General features: G+C 37.2%; 1 protein-coding gene across 2 annotated transcripts in view; it reads right to left on the bottom strand.

The window, feature by feature from the left end:
• Positions 1-20,988, bottom strand: part of LOC139119457 (tripeptidyl-peptidase 2-like) — an 80,627-nt gene that overhangs the window by 10,823 nt on the left and 48,816 nt on the right. The window contains exons 19-21 of one of the 2 annotated variants that reach the window (XM_070683278.1): positions 18,561-18,698; positions 12,310-12,633; positions 6,921-6,995 (exon numbers count right to left, since the gene is read on the bottom strand). In XM_070683278.1, coding sequence (XP_070539379.1) covers positions 6,921-6,995; positions 12,310-12,633; positions 18,561-18,698 — 537 coding nt within the window. The remainder of the gene's footprint in view (positions 1-6,920; positions 6,996-12,309; positions 12,634-18,560; positions 18,699-20,988) is intronic. The other variant, XM_070683279.1, reaches the window with a different exon arrangement.

A 20,988-nucleotide genomic window follows, 5' to 3' on the forward strand; every position in this document is an offset into this window, starting at 1 on the left:
ATTTATCATGTTTTATAATACATGTCTTTCAAATGTTCTGTGAGGGTTACAAAATAAATGAGACGAAATTGAACTCAAACATGTTCAGCAATGTTTACACAGAGTAAGAATGATGTCGGCCACAATATTTCTTCTTTGGCGATAGATAATGTCATAAGTTTTGCATCGATGTTGAAATTTGAAGAGATTTCATATAAATTTCGAGGGAGTAAAAATGTCACATACTAGCACACTATATTCTTATGAATGTCTGTGGAACAAAAGTAACTTTATCTTTCAAATGTATTGAATTTGGAATTTATATTTATGAAAATTTGAATGCCTATGAAAATTTAACCCCTTGAGTTTGAGCGCCAATGTCAATTTTTGTTGTTTTTATAAAATATACACAAGTAAGTTTTTTCAGATTTTTGCTAAAATTTTGATAGCCAATGAAATATGATGTCCATTTGGTCCAGAATTATCAAAAATTATGGAAAAATTCATAAAAATTGGTAAAATGTTGCACTAAAATTTTGGTGGGAAATATTACAGCATTCAAAGGGTTAATTATTCCGATTGCCAAATGGTCTATTCATAAGTTCAGATGTATAATATCAAGAAATTAAGTATTGTAGGAATTTTATGCCACAAACTTAAGTTAACAGGAATTAAGCCTGACGATTAAGTAATGTAAAGTCTTTCTGTTTTTTTTATATAGTTTGAGGTAAAGGCCAATCAAAAAAAATTGTGGGTTCCGGTAACCTGACCTACCCTATTTTAAACCCTCAACCCTAACTTTTTACGGCTCCGTCAACAGGGAAGTAACACCAACTGTAGTTTTCGCGATAATTTTGAGAAAATTCCTTTGAAAAAAGTAAAACCTCGTGAGAGTTGGAGTAACATGATGACATTGTTCAAGGAAAGTCTAGCCTGTGCCAGCCTGGTCTCAGTGACATGCAGTGCTATAAAGTCTTGATAAAGGAAAGAAAAAAGAAAAAAGCACACTATAATACACTAATATTTTACTTTCACTTTCTATTGTAATTCATACTACTGGGTCTTACTTGCAAAACTAAACATGAATGAGAATGTTATTGACTTGAAATGTTTGTCTGGTGCAACATTTCCGTACCATGGTATCCTGTCTTTATAAGATGGAAATTATATTTCAGATAGTAATGTTTTGTCGCTCTGTGATAACAATTTAAATCATTACATAAACGTATTAAAACTGTATTATCAGAGTTGACTCAGAAACATCCTGTAAATACCAAAGACTTATCGTATTTGACCAAAACAAAGATTAAATTGCATGTCCTTTTACCCTGCAGCTGAAAACACAGATAACATTTATTAAATCTTATTTGACTGCACTATAGAGTTGAAAAATATGCAGTTTTGAGAAATAAATCAGAGACTGGCAATCATCAACACTGTATATTGTCCAATTATTTTGAAAAGTTATAGTTATAGACCATGATGTTACAGGCAGTCCTTGATGACTTGACGACATGCTGGAAATGTTAGGGGATATATATAGTCACTGCTCTAATTCTTTTACAAGGGGATTATCCTTACAAAAATATCCTCGTGGAATCCTGTGGTTTTACAACTGGATGAAAAACTGTACCATGGAACTGCATGGGATTACAACAATTGTAGAAAACAATGTGACATGTTTTTTATGCTAAACACAAGCAACGGAATCCTGTGATGCCTGTGTGAAGTGTCAAGGGAATCTAGAGGGATTCTTATAAAATAGTTTTGTAAGGATTTTATGGAATATTTTTGTCCCATGGTATGGAATCCTCATTAACCCTTTTCCTGCCAAGTCCATATTTCACCATCAGGTCAAGATGGTTAAAATTAATGAAAGACAACGTATTCCATATGATGTATTTTAACATAATACTGTACATTTGAAGGCTGTTGAAAACATAATACTGTAAAGTTGATGTTTTTTGGACTAAAGATGCTATAACAGACCAAGCCATGTGGGTGAAAATACGTCATGTTTTGGCTCAATACCGCTTTTTACTGACTTGGCTGATGGGGAAGTGATACTGTCTGGCAGGAAAAGGGTTAAGGGAAGCTCATTTGCTTTTTGGTTCCATGGAAACCTGGTGATAATAAGGTATTAAGTTATTACAAATTTCAGAAACACTGGTGGAGTCCATGATTTATTAACATGCAACTCTAGTCATTCACACAACATTAAAATTAACATCACATGACTTGAAGATTAACAAGGCCAACTGCAGTATGTTACAATGCTGATGTACTGTGCTGCACAAGCCACGGTGATGGGTTTGTCATTAAAAAGCTTCAAACTAACCAAAAATAGAGAATTTCTTAGGAATATCATTGAAAAAGTGTAAAAATGAAAAAAACGTCATCTGGAAAAGCTATAACCAAACCCTACATTGTGTTTCCAGATTAATTTCAATCTGTGGTGCCATGTGGGATGGTATCACTTGACAGTGCCCAGATGCACGTCTGTTTTTAACGATATCTCTTTCAAATGTAATATAGATATTTTTTCTACGCCGTGTAGTTTTAAAATGATTTTATCCAGTCATTTTAATAGTTTTCTTTCTTGATTTGTATATTTTCTTTTTCATTTTAATGTAACGTGTTGCTTTTATGGTTGTCTTGTACGTTTGTCTTGTGATGTTGTGACTTTTTTGTTTTGCAGATCTGTTAGTGGGTTTGCCGTTGATCTGTGTATCAAATAAATAAATCTCATTAATCCTTTCAGTGGCAAAGTCACTTTTTGTTGCCTTTATAAAATATATAAACCCAGATAAATTTTTTTTTAGGTCCAAACATTTATTTTCAGATTTTTCCAAAACGTTTTCAGTAAAAACTGTAGCCTTTAAAAAGTTATTTCCATTTGGTCCAAAATTATCGAAACGAGTACAGAAAAATTTGCAACTATCGGTAAAATATAGCACTAAAATTTTGGTTGGAAAAATGACAGCAGTCAAAGGGTTAAGATCGTTTCCTGCAGGATAAGCTGCCTTTTAACATCTGCAATTTGAGATTGTATCAGATGGGCTTTGCAGAGCCATGATAATGAAAATTGAATTACATGCATAGTTTCAGATAGGATATGAACATTTTAGATACCGGTATGTAGTACCAATGGACCATAGACGAAAGAAGTATGTTATTATATACTGACTTGAAAGATCAAACTTTCCTCAAGCGAACTTTCCATCCGTTCTCTTTCAAAATCAAGAATATCAATGGGGGATCACTTTGCAAAGTTTGGTAAGGGAGAACAAACTATGCAATATTTATTGATATTTGAAAATCAAAATGGCCGCATCTCTGTGTTAACTCTGTGGAAAAAAACAAAATTTTCAATTTTCATCAAACTGTTTAGATGGTGAAAATATCTCTTACTCCAAAGAGCTTTAAAATGAGTCCCCACAAGTGCTGGATCAGAAGAGTACTAAAAAAATTTTGAGATTCCGAATATCTATCTCTGCTAGTTATAATCAGTCCAACAATAAAACATCAAGAGAGTCTGACAGTGTGAACAACTCCCAGTATGTAGGTGATATGTCTTTTAGGTGAACCTGACAAAGCCAGAATGCAAATGATTGCCAGGGGATGAAATGCCCATTTTTTCCCACTCATTTTCAGACCACAGTGAAACATACAACAGCAGACAAGGAATGACCTGCTTTGTTGTCTGTTGTTTGGGGCATAGGAAGTTTAATGTGTAAGAATCGTGACTACAATTAAATCTTCACATGATAGAAAAATAACAAAACTATGCAAAAACAATGTAGACTGTGTTTGAATCTGTCGTACACATTTTGATATCAATGATTGACATCTTTCATAATTTTTGAAGAAAACCTTGCAGAAATATGAATACACTTTTTTGAAATATGCTGGTTACAGTTTATTTGAACCTGCTTAATTTTATTAAAACATGTTGAAGATAATTTATGGTTATAACTTTTGCACTTTCCCTTTGAAATAACTGGATGAAACTTATTTACAACTAAAACAGGCCAAATTTGTTTACATCTTCTCATTTTCATTTGTTTGAATAAGAACAATTTTAATTGTTGTAATACACTCACAGCTCCTGGAAGTTTTTTTATCTTTGAGATTGTCTATTGAAAGCTACTCAAGGATTCACAGGGTTGCGGATAGTCTAGTATCCAACCCTTGCTTTGATTTGTCAGAAATGAAAGCTGGTATCCAGACCCGTGGATAACAGCATTGTTCAATCAGCTACAAATTGGAACAAAAATACCTGAAATCTGAACGGCATGAGAGGAAGAACTCATTTGTTGGATTGCAGTGTGTGTAAGAATAATGAATGTTATGCTTGGGTGACTATAGTTAGCGTTAGTCATTTGATGTTGGGTTCACAGCCCAGCTCTGTGAAGTACATATGCCTGTTTAACCAGGTCTGTCATAATATACATGCAAAGAAAGAGAGTTGACTTACATCACAAAAAAAACAACACAAAACACAAACAAACGGCAAGGACAAATGACATAAACTTGAAAAATAGAGAGACATCGTCAATGACACTGTAGCTCCCATCCTGGACTATTTAGTGTTTGTTCTCTGGTCAGATATTTGAACATGTGTGAAAGGGATAAAGTGCATGAAGTGAAAATACTTAAATGAAATGTACTGGAGACAGTGAAATATGTTTAATGTAATTATTCAGAATATAAAATGGAAAAAATACAGAATTAGATATATCGAATACTGTGATACAACCATTAACTCAACAAGTCATTTACAATGACATAGTCCCCACTTGTAATAGGAGTATTAGTCTTGATGGGGCAGGAAAATGTGGTCATTAAGAAGTATCACTGGAGTGTATATGTTGAGATCTATGGGCACATAGGTCTATGTCGTTGTTCCCAATTTGAAACACATGAGGCATGTCTACGTTATGGTTCTAAATCGGGAAAAAAGATCAGACCTCTAGCAGTATTGGCCAGCCAAGAAATACATATGTGCATTATAAATGAGGTACAAGATGTGACATCTTAAGGTCTAATATACTATCAAAATTGGAGGGTGTAGAACTTGTGGTTACTGAATATGCATATATATGTATAATCAAGGTCAAAGGTCATCGAGGTCACATGACATTTTGAAAAAAAAAATTATATTGCTAATTAATCCCTATATGCCAAAAAATCAGATCTCTAGCTCTATTCGCTTGCCCAGAATTAGATGTGTGCATAATTAATGAGGTAAAGCGTGTGTTGTCATAAGGTCTCCCATCCTACTAAATACAAAGGACATAGCACTTGTGGTTACTTATTTATTGACATAAACATATATTTTAGGTAAACGGTCATCGAGGTCACATGACATTTAGTCAAAAAATTCTCTCCTATAGTTATCCCTATATACGAAAAATCAGACATCCAGCTCTATTGGCTCGCTCAGAATGAGATATGCGCATAACTATTGAGGTACAATATGTGGCGTCATAAGGTGTCCAATCATACCAAACATGAAGGGTGTAGCACTTATGATTACCGAGTTATGGACAAATATGTATATTTGAGGTCAAAGGTCACCGAGGTCACGTGACATTTTGTCAAAAAAATTGTTTTGCTAAGTTATCCCTATATACCAAAAATCAGACCTCTAGCTCTATTGGCTCGCTCAAAATTAGATATGTGCATAATTAATGAGGTACAATATGTGGCGTCATAAGGTGTTCCATCATACCATACATGAAGGCTGTAGCACTTGTGGTTACTGAGTTATGGACAAATATGTATATTTGAGGTCAAAGGTCACCGAGGTCACGTGACATTTTGTCAAAAAAATTGTATTGCTAAGTTATCCCTATATACCAAAAATCAGACCTCTGCTCTATTGGCTCCCTCAAAATTAGATATGTGCATAATTAATGAGGTACAATATGTGGCGTCATAAGCTGTCCCATCATACCATATATGAAGGGTGGTAGCACTTGTGGTTACTGAGTTACGGACAAATATGTATATTTGAGATCAAAGGTCATCAAGGTCACATGACATTTTGTCAAATATCCGAGATATCTGCGTGAACGGATGGACTCACGGATGGACGAACAGACGGACATGACCCAATCTATAAGCTCACTGGACTTCATCCGTGGGGACTAAAAATTGTGTCACTGCATCCTTTTTGCAATATGAATACGATGAGAAACTAAATTTTTATTTTTCGTGGCCTTATACATGGGAGTCTATGGAGATCTGCCTTATACATGGGAGTCTATGGACGTGTAAACTAAAAAATATGCAAATTTCACCACGATTTGCCCAAATTTGGGAAAGGTCACTTCTATGCACTTCCATACCAAGTTTCAAATCAATCGGACTTGTGGTTTCAGAGCAGGAGATTTTTTGACCAAAAATGGGAGAAAATTACAAAAAAATTCATGAAAAATAGCAAGTCCAAGATACTGACCCAAGATGTGCACAATCATTTCATGTCAGCCCAAGTACTTACATGCTAATTTTTCATGTAATCTGCTCAGTGGTTATTGAGTTTTTTCAATTTTGACTGTTTTTACATTTTTCACTTAATTTGCATATTTTTGGCAATGACAACTTCATTTGAACAAAATCTCATCTACAGCCCATCATCCATGTACACACCAAATATCAAGATGAAATGTACAGCGGTTTTGGAGTTTTTGATGTTGACGGACAGACATACAGACATACAGACATACAGACATACAGACGTACAGACATACAGACATACAGACATACATACATACAGACATTTCCCTAGCCTATAAGAATAGCTTCCATTGCCATATATACATATGGCTATGGGAGCTAAAAAAAGAGAGACATCGTCATCAATAGTGAATAAAAGCATACATTTTTTAGTAGAGTTGTCAGTGAGAAGACAGCTGGAGTAAGAGAAACACACTTACGGGTTTATATCCCTGATTCCGTTTGCCCAAGGACCCCATCCCAGCCTTGTTGCCTCGCACTTTCTTGGCACTGACCTGGCAAGAAAGAGGGCAAGGGTCATGGGGTCAGGTCAGGTTCTCTTTTTTTTCATTTTTTGAGAAGACAAGTCATTGATAAGTGTAGAATACTACCACAGGCCAAGAAAAGAGAGCAAGAACATGAAGAGACTTGCAGCGTTATGACTTCCTGTCTTGCTAGGGCTTGTGAAAGGTAAGTTAGCAGGGTTCAAACATAGCATGCAATTCTATAGGCTCCTTGCAAGCATTCCAAGAGCTGTGAAAGTGATAAGAAAAAGCATGTGAAATTTGTACCAACACAAAGCTGGGTTATATTTGGCCATAAAAACCCAGTAAATTCAACCACCTCTATCTTTAACCCTCAACTTTTTTGGGGAGGAGTGTAATGTAATGCATGTTGAATATTTGGTGTCAAGAAATGTTCTACGTTAAAGTGTTTTTTGCGAGTAAATAGTGCCATATTTGGTGAATTGCCATATTTGGTATACAATTACAGGGCCTCGCATATTTGGCATACAGATACAGCCATATTTGGTGTGCAGATACATCCATATTAGGTATACAGATACATCCATATATGATATACAGATACATGTACATCCATATTTGGTATACAGATACAGTCATGTTTTCTGTACAGCATATATGGTAATACTGTACAGGAATACCATATATGCTGTATTTTGCAAACATAGCCAATCCTTACTATTCCTCATAGATTTTGTAATCTACAGTTGCATAGATCTGTGTGGTTTGCCTAATTAATCCGGTCAAAAATAGCTGCAGTCGAAATTTACTTTAATCTTAATAAAGCCATGATGCAAAATACCATGCAACCAATATTGACAACTATCAACGGATGATTGTAAAATATTTGGATAAATCTGTGATGCACTTTCTTATTTTATGTCATTGAATTTTCATAATCAAGGGGATACATTTTGCCCTTTGCTATTGTAAAACATTTCATTTTAACATGAAAAGGTAAGGCAGCATATAATTTAATGACAATGTTAATTGTTTGGTAGAATTTAGAGGAGTGTTTCACTCTGGTCGGAGCTAAAAAACGTACAGCTTTATGGTTCTGTAGTGAAAATAATCATCCCTCCTCAGCCTTTACATCTCATTTGTGGTTGAATTTTCAGAGTTACATCACAAATATGTGTGGCTAGTCTGGGGAAAGCATAAACACACAAGACTACAATCAGCAGACACAGCAATATGGTTCACAAATAGTTTTACTGTTTCCATGGTGAGTTACAGTTACGCACACATATTATTAACGGTTATGAAATGAAGGTACAATTATTTGCAAAGCATGATGGGTGTACGGGTAACTACAACTGTTGTTTAGAGGATGGTGACTATATCTGATACAATATTTATAACTTCTTGGTATCTAATTAATTGATAAAAGCCATCAGAAAACAAATGCACCCCTTTCTGGTTTACCAATATATAATACATGTCCCTGCCATAAGACAGCCTGTCATGAACACAGAAATTTTTGATATTCTCAACCTTTCAGTCTTGCATGACATTGTCTGTATCTACCAATAGAATCCTGAAAGAATTTCCGTCAGATTTTAAATTTTCATTTCCCCTTCATGAACATTTCCTATGACATTGAGTCTCCTGATCTTTCACTTAATTTTGAGAAACACACACTGTAATTTTCATGGTGAATATCTATTACCATGGGAACAATGTGAATATTAGAAAAAGTCGAGACTTTACATGATTATTATTTCTCCTAATGAAAGTCAAACTATTCACAGTGGAGCAGCAAAACATACTGTATGCAGAAATACCTTCAGGTTTTACACACACACACACACACACACACACACACACACACACACACACACACACACACACACACACACAGATTGTAGCATGGCATTGATAATTTTAACCTAGCTAGAAAGTCTGAGTCTGAGTCATTCACCGCACACCCCAACCAATTAGTGTGGCTATTGGTCAGACTCCCTAGCTAGGTTATAATTATCCATACAATGTCTACATGGGGATTGACACACACACACAGACACATTTACTCTCAATAACATGAACATCACAAAGTCACAGGTACTAGAGGTACTTTTTTACTCTGGGACTTATTCTGAGACACCAGCAGTGTTTATTCTACCCACTGAAACACTAACGGTGTAACACATTCTTACTACAAGAGCATTACAGTACAATCTGACGACAGAAATTCCTTTCCTTGACCACACAAACACAATCTACCAGTAAATATTAAAGCGCAGTGGTCGTCGCGCTGCGCATCCTCCTGAGGGGGTCCCCCTCTGTTGTAAACAAATCCAAGAACGCCGCAAATGTTACGGCTTGATTGTAATGTTTGCGATATTGCCGCTTGTTAAAATGGCGGCTGATCTGTCACAAGCGTACCAACTAACCAAATGTAACACGCAATAAAAGGTCAATTAATCTTAGTTGAATATCAGCTGAATATTGAACAATAATTGCACGCTGGATTGAGATCACATTTGCTCATGATTTTCTGAATCAGTTGAATGGGGCTCGGCTACTGTTATCGCTCGAGCCATAGAGCTAGACGTACGCATGTACGCATGTATACGCCAACAGACTATCAACAACAGGGCTCTAGTTTTCGACATCGCTAGACGCTAGCAAGGACGAGAGCTATCATTTCAAGAGGCTCGACAGTCTCAAACTACAGAAATCTACAGCTCGCAGAGCAATGCCCGCTGCAGCAAGAAGCATCTCTGCATCTGTTCCGTTCCGTGGTCTGTATGAACGTCCGTGTCAAACCGGGTATATGGCGCGCTACACTCGGCTGTGGAGAATCCAACTCAACTACAATGTTTACCCCGTTTGGGGGTGCAAACGAGAATTCCGAGTACAGGTATCAAGTCAAGCGAAGGACCTTTCATAGGTCTTCTTGTTATGTGGGGGTTATCTCACTTGAAAGAGGATTCAGACCTACCCGGCAATCAGGAGGTACAACAACGAAGTTTGCCCAGCACCGCTAGGCCTACACCAGCTAGCGGTTGGATCACTGCCATGACCGTGCACAGGACCGGGGCACAGGATCTCTCGATACGTCTATGCACGGTGTAGCCGTGCAATTTCCTGCCAAATGCCGCGAAAACCCGCTCGTTTTGTCTATTGTTTCCTGTCATTTTAGTATTTCTTACCACGTAATACTAGGAGAAGTAAGACATGGTGATCAACAGTTGGTTGTGGGCCAAGTCGTCGCAGGCCGGTACGTTGTGGGACCGGATTCTCTATATCCGTGTATACGTCAACAACATCTCCCGTGTCATGCTCTGGCTTGCCGATCATGGTCTTGAGTTTAACTTTTGTGTTAGGCATTGTGCTTGTTGCTGGTCTACATATATAGGCAATGTTGATCATTTTAGTTATGTATTTCACTGTACTGTACATAGCATTGTGTACAACCAGCGTGATCGCGCGCGATCAAAGCTTTTTGTTCACTGTGTCTGCGTGCAGTAAACTCAGCGACATAATGTGCTGAGTGTAGTGTCCCAATGTTCGTTGCTCTACACGAGTTTATAGATAGAAATACACCACTGAAGTTCGTTTCCGATCTTAATATTTTACTATTGCATGATGTTGAGTCTTACAAAGGCCTTAACAAAGTGGGGGACTGCTCCATCTCACTCCTATTGAAGTTGGGAAGACTTATGTTTACAAAATTTATGTTTATCAACAAAACAATCACGCACGCGCAGCGCGACGACCACTGCGTTTTAATAGATTTCACAAACACAGGCAGAAAATGAACTGTGCGTACACCAAACAGGCTTTTATTTTAATTAATGAAATTATGTTTCTGAACCAATTCAACACTACACATTGGTACATCCCTATTGTTTTAATAGGTCTGGGTGGTACATCCCTATTGTTTTAATAGGTCTGGGTGGACCTATAGACAACGAAATAGGGGTGAAAGAATCAAGATAGCAGATGCATTCACAGAAAGACTTCCTCACACCCTCTCCACCTGTTGGCTTTTTTTAAGTGGACTAAACCAAGTATATTACTGCTAATGCTAACATTAACTCTCAAAGCCTTTAAAGATTGGACGATGTAATTTCTGTAAGATATGTCCAAAACTAAAATTATTCCAGGCAGGGATGGGTCTTAGGGAAGTCTAGCTGCATTATTCTAAATTTATACAAACATCATCCTACGTTCACTTTTTCACTAAAAAATTACATGCTCTGAAAAATAAATTCTCCATGACTCCTTATTCTTTAACCTTCCTGACAAGTAACTTTCATAATTCTTTTTGTAATGATGAATTTTCAAAGGAATTGAGACACGGTCGACAAATTTACAAATCCCTCAGACAAACATATTTTTTCCCTGCAATGAATATTTCATTTAACCCATACGGTAAAACAGGTGAATTTTGATTTCTGATGACTCTATGTTTTGTAATTCTCAGTGCTGGGATTATCTGGGAAGGCATATCTGCAGTGAAACATTACAAAATAGACAAATGGTTGCGTAAAATGATTAGAAAACGTGGGGGATGATATCATTTTTGACTGTGAAATGAATGCAGGATGAATATTTGACTCTTCTTGACCCATGGAAGTATTTGACTGATGGAGTTTTAACACTGGGTAGTTTCCTTTCAAATCACAGTGAGATATTTGACAAAGGAATCAGATATTGGAATAGAAATGGATATATGGGTGACCAGAGTATATGACAATCTCATATCTACCATCCTACAATCCCATATAGTCTGATATTTGATTGGACAATCAGATATTGGAATTGAAATGGATACGTCGAGGGGAACAACCTATGACTTGATGACATGGAATTCCACACAAACAGACAAGTACCGATACACTATAGGGGTAGGGATGGAGGTGGAGGGATTCTAAATGAAAGGGATTATAGAACAATCATGGTTCAATGAATCACACAAGATGTTTCCATACCACCTCCAGCCCCTATTTCTGAGAACAAATTTATTATAAACCACAAACAGTGAAAAGATTACATGACAACATGGAGGTAAGACAGGGTTTGAACATATCCCTAGCAGTTACATCCTTTCATATCTGGCCACTCTGTTGAAAATTGCGAAACCATGATAGAGGAACGGATGAGGACTACTGTCACCTGTAATTTGAAATTTGATAAACTCTGATGGATAAAACACAACATATATACTGAAACAATACTGATTCTTAACAGATATGAAAACACCTACATTTATCATATGATGGTACAACCTTCACAAGTCCCATTTTTTCACATGTAAAGACTGGACAATATGAAGGAAATTTTCAAATTTACTTACCGCTTTTTTGACTTTATCAGACTTTGAAAATGACATTGTGCCTGTAAGATATTGACCTAACAGTGCTCCTTTGGGGAGTTTGTCTTCTGCCACAGGCGGTACAAACATCGGAGAGACCTCTCCTGGACATAGCTTCTGATTCCCGTATTTCTGTTTGCCAGTCATGGCACCATTGTAGCTGGAATAGACATCCAGAGAGATGGAACTGGAAAGCTTCTGTTCAATAAGCAGGATCAGATCCTTTAACTTCTCTAGCATCTCTTTCTTCTCATGCCGGATTTGCATCCGGATGGTGTAGTCACCCTTCTCCAGTTTCAGGGTGTACTATCGGGACAAAAATAAAAATTTAACCATGTGTACAAATAATAGTTTCTTACTGGCCCTTTTAGCATTGAAGGGTAATTAAGGAGTATGTTCATAAATGTAAGCTTGTACCACTTTGTCTGTTCATATACAATTATTTTACCCGCAAGCCATCACTGGTTTTTACTCAGAGTCAGTGCCATGTTAAGTAATTGACTTTACAGCTGATTTCACTTGACCTTTCCAATATGATGTCCAGTATAATCATGATGTGTGCATGGAACTAAAGCCGCATTCAAAAAAATTGGGGGAGGGGGGGGGGGGTGGAGGAATTCAGGGGGATTCGAAAATTCTCGGGATATTCAAGGGCGGGGGACCTGAAAGTTTTGCTCTGGCTATGGGGGACCTGAAAATATTTTGATTCCCAACATTTTGATGTCGTCCATTAGTTCTAATGTTAGTAATAATTAAACAAAATCTAGAACCGTTTGTTGCATTTTATGACTTTAATCTCAAAAAAATCTAAAATGTATGAATGCCATTACTTTTCGTAAAACAAGTTGGCCTTGTAATGGGGCAGGAGCTGCAACTGTTGATAATTTTTCAATATTTCTATGCAATGTATCAAACACAGTTTCTTGGTATCTCTCTACAGCATGATTTGTAAAAACATTTTGTAAAACATTTATAAGTGGCATCTACGTTGTATATGTCTTGTACTTGAAAAAAATTTTTCGGTAGGTCACTGTGCTCATGTTGTCACAATTTGGTTAAATGTAGCTAGGAATACACAATTTTCATACTCTCTCATGATTGTCATTTTGTGTGCTTTTCAGCTGGTGCCATTGACCTGGCCAGAGTTGGATAAACTCAAGTCAGCTTAGACTGAGAAATCCAAAAAGTCCACTGATGCATTTAAAAATGAATCAAATTTAAAAACTTGCCCTAGGTATATGGCTTTACAACCTGCTGATAAGAGGTAGTGTTGAACATCTGCGTGCAGAATGACACATTACATGTTTATTTTTACTCTGTGTGCATTCCTAATAAATATGTGGCTATATGGTGATTTTGGGGGGGACTTGAACATTTTTGAGGGTATTGATGGGGGGGGGGACCTGAAAAAAAAATATTTCAATCGCGATTCCTCCAGCTCCCCCCCCCCCCACCATTTTTTTTTGAACGCAGCCTAAATGATGTGTTTATCAAACACAAACAACATAAAATGGATGCTGTCTATACTAGATTGATTACAGCTGATAAACTGGTGGTCATTTATTTGAAACTTTCGTCAGGAAAACAGAGACAAGATCTCTGTGTTTCATTCTAATTTCATTAAATTTTCAATTCAATTCAATTCAGATGTATGTCTGACAATCTAGCTTGCTGCAACCATCAGGGACTTGTGTTGGAAAACAGAGAGAAGATGCATGTTTATCATAGGCTTACTGTCCTCTTGCTCTGACTTGGTTGTTTATTTTCATTGGCAGTGAAGGCATGTGTGGAAGTTGACTGCATCAAACAGTGAAGTTCTAGTACTAGTAAGTCATTTTCAGTGTCCTTGCATAAGGAAACACCTATCTGGACACTTTATGTCATAATAAGTTTTCAGAATACTGCAATATACAAAATTATACACTATTGCAGTATACAAATAGATGCATAAGGCACACACTTTGCACTTACTCAGCTGGTGATCTATGCTCTGTAACAGTGTACACTTTCCTTCAATTCTATTGGAAATGTGTTCCACTGTCACTTTGAAGGTTGAAAACATGTCACTGCCTGACAATGCTAGTTCCAGTAGATCTGTTCTGAATGCAATCATACTATTCAATTGCACAGTGAAAATTTTTCAGTGTTTGGCTTCAATTTGCCAAATGGAATGAAATATCAAAACATACAAATAAAATACTTGGCTTTCATTTTTCCATTCTGTGTCCTACTGGAAGAGCATTAGCCAACACCTCACCAGTTGTCAGTGAGTTGTTGAGACAATGAGTGGTATAGTGTCCGGTTTAGCAGCACCAAGATGGTTCACAGGTTATATGTGCAAAACAGTGTAGTGTGATTGCAGATTGTGGCTTAAAGGCAGGGGGAGCCTATAAATACTCCCTATCTCCCTGGGCATTCATAATCCAACATGAGTGGCACATGATAACAGTGTCAACGAATGCTCCCGAAAATCTGGAGCTTTCAACAACCATGGTGTAAATTAAAGCATTGTTCCAACATATTACGTTTTGTGAATACTTGTGGCATCACCTTGTTGGCGAAATTCTCTCATTTTTCCATTTTAAGTTGATTTTTGATGCCAAAACTGCTTCGATGCTGTGTTTGAAGCGTCCAACAAACAATAGATGAAAGAATTCAAGCTGCCAATCACGAGGGGACGCGCAAAGGTGCAAAACGATCAAACATTTGTTGTGTACATCCGATCAATTACGATGTCAACAATGAATAAACGATTCGTACAACTGAGCAAAATACTTGACCAACGGTTACTGAACACGAGTCTCAGATGAGTTCAGACACAAACGAACTATTTCATGGTTTCAAACAGGTTGCCTCTCCCTGTTTGTTTGTTGATCTGTGTACCTCTAGGCCTATGAATGGGTGATGTGTATGTTGATCTGCGGTACGATATTTTACGATCGATCTCTTTTGGAAGTATGTTGTCGCCTAGCCCTGGGTACGATGCCGTGTGTTCCCGACGTTTATACGGCCTCCCACCACAGCTCTGCTGATTGCCATGGACAAAACCGGCAATATGTGGATCCAATTCGGACGGAACACGAAAACTACTTTTCGAACTGTTTTCGGCCGAAATCAACTCGATTCCGATTTAACAGCCAACCCAAATTACTCAACCGCTCACAGACTGCGAAAAAATGCTCTCGTGACGTCCAAAACCATTGTTAATTTGCTGGCAATGCACGGTCAATGCTCCATGGACGGCCATTGGATACGTTCACGCCACGATTATACAGGTGCCCATGAGCTGCATTATTTTCTGTCGGGGGTCGGGCGATGAAACTAAATCGCGATTGCTTCATCTCTGTCATATTTGACCAAAAAGAGATACTTGACATAGATTATAGCATCAAATGTTGACTGTTCAGACTGAAACATGATAAAGGTTTGAAGATCGCCGTGATGTCGTTCTTCTCTATACGTTTTTCTGAGCTTGTTTTTTTTACTAAATTGCTCTAATATTATCTGACGTTTTTTTTGAAATCTTAATCAACTTTTCTTTCCCAACCAGGACACAACATTACCTTTTTACTTTCATAGTAACTTAGGATTCATTTAATTCGCAGATTAATAGACTCTTGTGTTCTTCCTCGATTGTCTGTGACTGATTTTGCTTTCCCGATATCGATATTGCGTTCGCACTCACATGTCTTGAAACTTACGTCATTCACTGAAATAGTTTTCGGACAAACTCAAGAAATTCGACAACTACTAAGGAATGTTCGGTAAAATTTACAGAGACTAGCAATAATAATTATGGTCATTTTACCGTCTTTAGCTAAGCGGACTCGCTTGGCGGAAGCAGTATATAACGCTCTGAGTTCACATTTTTACCCTACCGTGTGAGTGTAGTATTCGAACGGGTGAGATCATAATCTTACGCTGTTCCGAGTGGCCTGGAGATTTTTTATAATATACAATAAATTGACCGTATCAAAATTACTCTGTTTTACAGTGCTTGGATATTGATATTTTTCTATACTTTTTTACTTTAAATTTGATTTGAAGTCTTTTGATTGTCCATTGGCAGCAGTACATGTACGGTTACAACCGTCATGTGATGACCGGAGTGTGCTTGTAAAGTTGTCGGCAAGTTGTCGGGAAGTTGTATTTAGAGGTTGCAGTTAGGGATTTTTCAAGATGAACAACACATTATACATTTCCTACATCTTTGAAACGGGGGTTACGGTAATCTTTCATGTGATGAACATTTTTTGAACGTCTTTGCAATGTGTTCCTATGATGAGTGTGAGCTGATTCTTTGTTTGTAAAAATCGTCAGAAATGGTCCAGTGACCGTGTTAAAATAGACATAGATGTAAAACCATTGCGAGGAAAATAGTAAGAAATTCACGTTGCAATATTTGCTGTCGTATATCTCAGCAGGAATAATCAATTTTTACCACGTTGTGTATAAGAATAGCAAGCAGGTGTTCGGCGGTCAATTGCTTCTATCATAATGATCTTGATCGCAGCTATTTGGCGATATCATGTCTTTGTAAAGAAAATTTTTGATCGGACGCAGCTCAAATCAACAGCTATTGTATATTGGGAATAGTGTTCTCACTGGACACCGAACTACCTGCTATCAACAATACGTTATGTACCATCGGCGGTAACACATTGGTCGTAATCTTGTCTAATTCTGCCTTTTGTACCGTCCAGAAATTTCAAAACTAGATTTTTTTACCCTGACATACAATAAAGCGACCTTGCACACTAATGATCATTCCACTGTTTCTGTTGGGATTTGTTGGTTTTTTAATTTGTTCCGTGGCTCCGGTAAGATTTTTTCAATACGATACACAGTTTGAATTTTTTCAAGGTAAATTTAGTATATTCCCAGTTTGTGGGGTAAAGTTGTCTGGAGTGAAAGTTTGAGTTGACGCTGATAGAGTAGACGTCGAGCCCGGCACAGTTGACTGAGATCCGGTCGGTTTGGGGTCGTTTAGTCCAGAAACCTGCAGAGTTCTGTATGATCACCGTTCGGCATTTGGGTGATTTTTTTGGTCAAAGTAATTCAGTAACAATATACGCCAGATTCCTTGTGTTGTTTTTGTCACTGTCATACGCGTATACGGACGGTTTTCGATTAAAAACGGTAAAAATATCTAGTGCTCGTAAATGCGTGCAAAATTTATTCAGTGACTGTTTACGCAGCAGTCGTAAATACGACTAGGATTTACCACCACGTAACAACTGTAAACACCGCATCAACAGTCCATACGAAAATTTTGTGCTGAATCGAGGGAGATAACGGCAGGAAAGGTCAGTCCACCATCCGTCAAAGTTGTTGATCGGAAAAATCTTCACTGTTCACAAACTACATGAGCGGCTGTTTTAGTTGTACACGTAGTTCCATGGGCTTTCCACTGTCCCTTGTTACGAGCTATGTTCAAAGTGCGTCAAGCTACGAATATTTTCATGTATGGAGTTACAGACATCGGTGAAGTACCGGCTACATTTTGTTCAAAACCCCTGTCTGTTTGTTCCTCGTGTTGTTTTTTGTGTCCCTAACGTCGACTGGCTCTATGTGCGTACAAACATAGCAGTCGGGATTAAGATTTCCTGGATAAATAGATACACTCATCGTTTATTCCGCCTCTGACGCAAAGATACACACTGTTTTACATGTACCACTCCTAGGCCCTGGATCGATTTCCATACCTTAAGGTATAATGCACGTAGGGGACAGATATTTGGACTCTCAAACTTTTAATTCTTTTCTGATCTACCACATGTGGGGGTTTATTTTAAAGCTCTTGGTGTAAGAAAGCTTTCACCTTCTTAGTTTATCAAAATTTGAAAATGTCATTTTTCTCCACTGAGTTACCATAAGGATGGTGGCCATTTTGAATTTCAAATGTAGGTAAATCTAGGGTGATTTGAGTCTCTAGTACCAACATTTGCATGGTAAACCCATATTTTTATTCATGATTTTGAAAGAGAATGGATGAAATAGTCCTTGAGGAATGTTTGAGCAAAAGTTTTAGTCTTTCACTTTTGAGCCGCTTACTACCTTAAAGCTCTATCAGTTGTTAAGTTCTATGCATTTTCTGTTAATTTTATTGTTCTGTTTGTGAAATATTTTTTTTCGTCCCTAAAATTCATAATAAAATGATGATTGTTAAAAAGATTTTCTGTTGAAGATTGCTCAATGTCCTGTATAATTTGATAAGTTACTTAATGTCGTACCTGGTTCGGGTAGGCATCACCAGCTCCAATATACTGTTTGTTGCTATCAAATACGAGCCATATCTGACTCTCATACTCATTCTCATAGAGTGTATCGCTAAGTAATGGTGAATTGGGAGTGATTTCTGCTGATTTGCTCTGAAAGACAATATTATAAAGTTGTGGTGAGTAGAGCATGGCATTAGTACTCTATTTTTGTTGTTTAACAATGACAAATCAATCATATTTTGTTGTTACAATGACAAATCATCCAGAAGTCAACTGAACATGTAATCACTTTTTAAATTTGAAAGATATCTTGGGAAAGTTTCTCTTGATTGGCTTATACTGCATTATGCAGGTTTCTTCACACACTATGTACATGGCAAGTGTGTACAGGATTGTGTCCATTCATGTGCTATGTTCACATGCTAGTTCCAGTACTTAAATCTTCTGTGCACTCTGTGTCAAATGTTTACAGTTCTGTCTAATGCAATTTCTATATTTGACTGGGTGTTCATGCTTGATGTGTGTACTTCGTTCTGTGTGACAGTACATGTGTATACATGTCTGAGTTTATGCGTGTTCAAATCAATGAAACAAGTAATTTTCAATGTAAAAATATGAGGGAGCCATACTTTGTGAACAGTGAGATAGTGGGTTAAGGTAGTGTGTATGGGAAGGAACGATTGTGCATGTAGAGATGCCTGCAACATGATAAAGTATGGTATTCAGACCTCAAAGAAAATAAATATATTGGTAGGTACTGGAATTATTCCTGGTTTGACCACTGGAGCCAAGGAAAAACCATTTCAAGGTACCACTTTATAGATGTGTCTACAGGAACAACTCACCTGATGAAATTGATACGTGAGTACCAAGTCATTGATGTGTCTACAGGAACAACTCACCTGATGAAATTGATATGTGAGTACCATTTCATAGATGTGTCTACAGGAACAACTCACCTGATGAAATTGATATGTGAGTACCAATTCATAGATGTGTCTACAGGAACAACTCACCTGATGAAATTGATATGTGAGTACCAATTCATAGATGTGTCTACAGGAACAACTCACCTGATGAAATTGATATGTGAGTACCAATTCATAGATGTGTCTACAGGAACAACTCACCTGATGAAATTGATATGTGAGTACCAATTCATAGATGTGTGTTTATAGGAACAACTCACCTGATGAAATTGATATGTGAGTACCAATTCATAGATGTGTCTACAGGAACAACTCACCTGATGAAATTGATATGTGAGTACCAATTCATAGATGTGTGTCTATAGGAACAACTCACCTGATGAAATTGATATGTGAGTACCAATTCATAGATGTGTCTACAGGAACAACTCACTGATGAAATTGATACGTGTGTACCAATTCATAGATGTGTCTACAGGAACAACTCAGGTGATGAAATTGATATGTGACTACCAATCATAGATGTGTCTACAGGAACAACTCACCTAATGAAATTGATATGTGAGTACCAATTCATAGATGTGTCTATATGAATAACTCACCTGATGAAATTGATATGTGAGTACCAATTCATAGATGTGTCTATATGAATAACTCACCTGATGAAATTGATATGTGAGTGTCAATTCATAGATGTGTCTACAGGAACAACTCACCTGATGAAATTGATATGTGAGTACCATTTCATAGATGTGTCTACAGGAACAACTCACCTGATGAAATTGATATGTGAGTACCAATTCATAGATGTGTCTACAGGAACAACTCACGTGATGAAATTGATACGTGAGTACCAATTCATAGATGTGTCTACAGGAACAACTCACCTGATGAAATTGATATGTGAGTACCAATTCATAGATGTGTCTACAGGAACAACTCACCTGATGAAATTGATATGTGAGTACCAATTCATAGATGTGTGTTTATAGGAACAACTCACCTGATGAAATTGATATGTGAGTACCATTTCATAGATGTGTCTACAGGAACAACTCACCTGATGAAATTGATACGTGAGTACCAATTCATAGATGTGTCTGCAGGAACAACTCACCTGATGAAATTGATATGTGAGTACCAATTCATAGATGTGTCTACAGGAACAACTCACGTGATGAAATTGATATGTGAGTACCAATTCATAGATGTGTCTACAGGAACAACTCACCTGATGAAATTGATATGTGAGTACCAATTCATAGATGTGTCTATATGAATAACTCACCTGATGAATTGATATGTGAGTACCAATTCATAGATGTGTCTACATGAATAACTCACCTGATGAAATTGATACGTGTGTACCAATTCATAGATGTGTCTACAGGAACAACTCACCTGATGAAATTGATATGTGAGTACCAATTCATAGATGTGTCTACAGGAACAACTCACCTGATGAAATTGATATGTGAGTACCAATTCATAGATGTGTCTACAGGAACAAC

This window comes from Ptychodera flava, chromosome 19, assembly GCF_041260155.1.
Source record: "Ptychodera flava strain L36383 chromosome 19, AS_Pfla_20210202, whole genome shotgun sequence".
Classification (NCBI taxonomy): Eukaryota; Metazoa; Hemichordata; class Enteropneusta; family Ptychoderidae; genus Ptychodera; species Ptychodera flava.